The sequence below is a fragment of the Crocuta crocuta genome, unplaced genomic scaffold (assembly GCF_008692635.1).
Source record: "Crocuta crocuta isolate KB4526 unplaced genomic scaffold, BGI_CrCroc_1.0 scaffold101, whole genome shotgun sequence".
NCBI lineage: Eukaryota > Metazoa > Chordata > Mammalia > Carnivora > Hyaenidae > Crocuta > Crocuta crocuta.
Window position 1 is genome coordinate 1,404,110 of NW_027527956.1, and position 1,147 is coordinate 1,405,256.

At 71.9% G+C, this 1,147-nt stretch overlaps 1 protein-coding gene across 1 annotated transcript in view; it reads right to left on the reverse strand.

Moving 5' to 3' along the window:
* The window catches only part of RTTN (rotatin), a 165,538-nt gene that overhangs the window by 119,267 nt on the left and 45,124 nt on the right, over positions 1–1,147 (reverse strand). The window contains exon 17 of the mRNA XM_077752674.1: positions 641–780. Within this exon, the coding sequence (XP_077608800.1) occupies positions 641–780 (140 nt within the window). The remainder of the gene's footprint in view (positions 1–640; positions 781–1,147) is intronic.

Genomic DNA, 1,147 nt, shown 5'->3' on the forward strand with positions numbered 1-1,147 from the left:
GGCGCTCCTCCCCGGTACTCCGTGCTCCTCCCCGGCACCCAGTGCTGCTCCCCGGTACTCCGTGCTCCTCCCCGGCACCCGGCGCTCCTCCCCGGTACTCGGTGCTCCTCCCCGGCACCCGGCGCTCCTCCCCGGTACTCCGTGCTCCTCCCCAGCACCCAGTGCTGCTCCCCGGCACCTGGCGCTCCTCCCCGGTACTCCGTGCTCCTCCCCGGCACCCAGTGCTGCTCCCCGGTATCCGTGCTCCTCCCCGGTATCCGTGCTCCTCCCCGGCACCCAGCGCTGCTCCCCGGCACCCGGCGCTCCTCCCCGGTACTCCGTGCTCCTCCCCGGCACCCGGCGCTCCTCCCCGGTACTCCGTGCTCCTCCCCGGCACCCGGCGCTCCTCCCCGGTACTCCGTGCTCCTCCCCGGCACCCGGCGCTCCTCCCCGGTACTCGGCGCTCCTCCCCGGCACCCGGCGCTCCTCCCCGGTACTCCGTGCTCCTCCCCGGCACCCGGCGCTCCTCCCCGGTACTCCGTGCTCCTCCCCGGCACCCGGCGCTCCTCCCCGGTACTCCGTGCTCCTCCCCGGCACCCGGCGCTCCTCCCCGGTACTCCGTGCTCCTCCCCGGTACCCGGCGCTCCTCCCCGGTACTCACGCCGGCTTCCTCACGAGCAGGAGCCGCAGCAGCGCCCTGAGGTGTGCGGGAAAGGGGAGGGCCCCCGCGTCCGCCCCGGGACTCGCTTGGCTCAGGAGGAGGACGCAGCTGCCCAACGGGTCTTCCGTGTCGGCATAGCCCTTCGGAAAAAGACAAGTTACTGCTAGTTTTACACATCGAACCCGAAAGTGAGACGTGTACTGGCCCGTCGGGCAACGCCTCCATCTCCTTCAATTCGGCCGAACCGGCACTCGGCAAAAGCAGGTCAGAAGCTTCCATACAGCTGCTGTCCGCTGAGGGACGAGGCTTAACGCGCTGTACCCGAAGGCGGCAGTGGGGAGCTTCGGGGAGACGCCGGCTCTCCTGACGCCCGCTAGCCCCGTCTCCCCGGTCCCGGTCCGACGGAGGCGCCCTCCAGACAAGACCTGTGCCCTGAGACGCCTCCCACCTCCACGTCCTCACCCACAGACGGCGGGGGGGCGCCCCGAACCCCCTCTCGCGACTCGC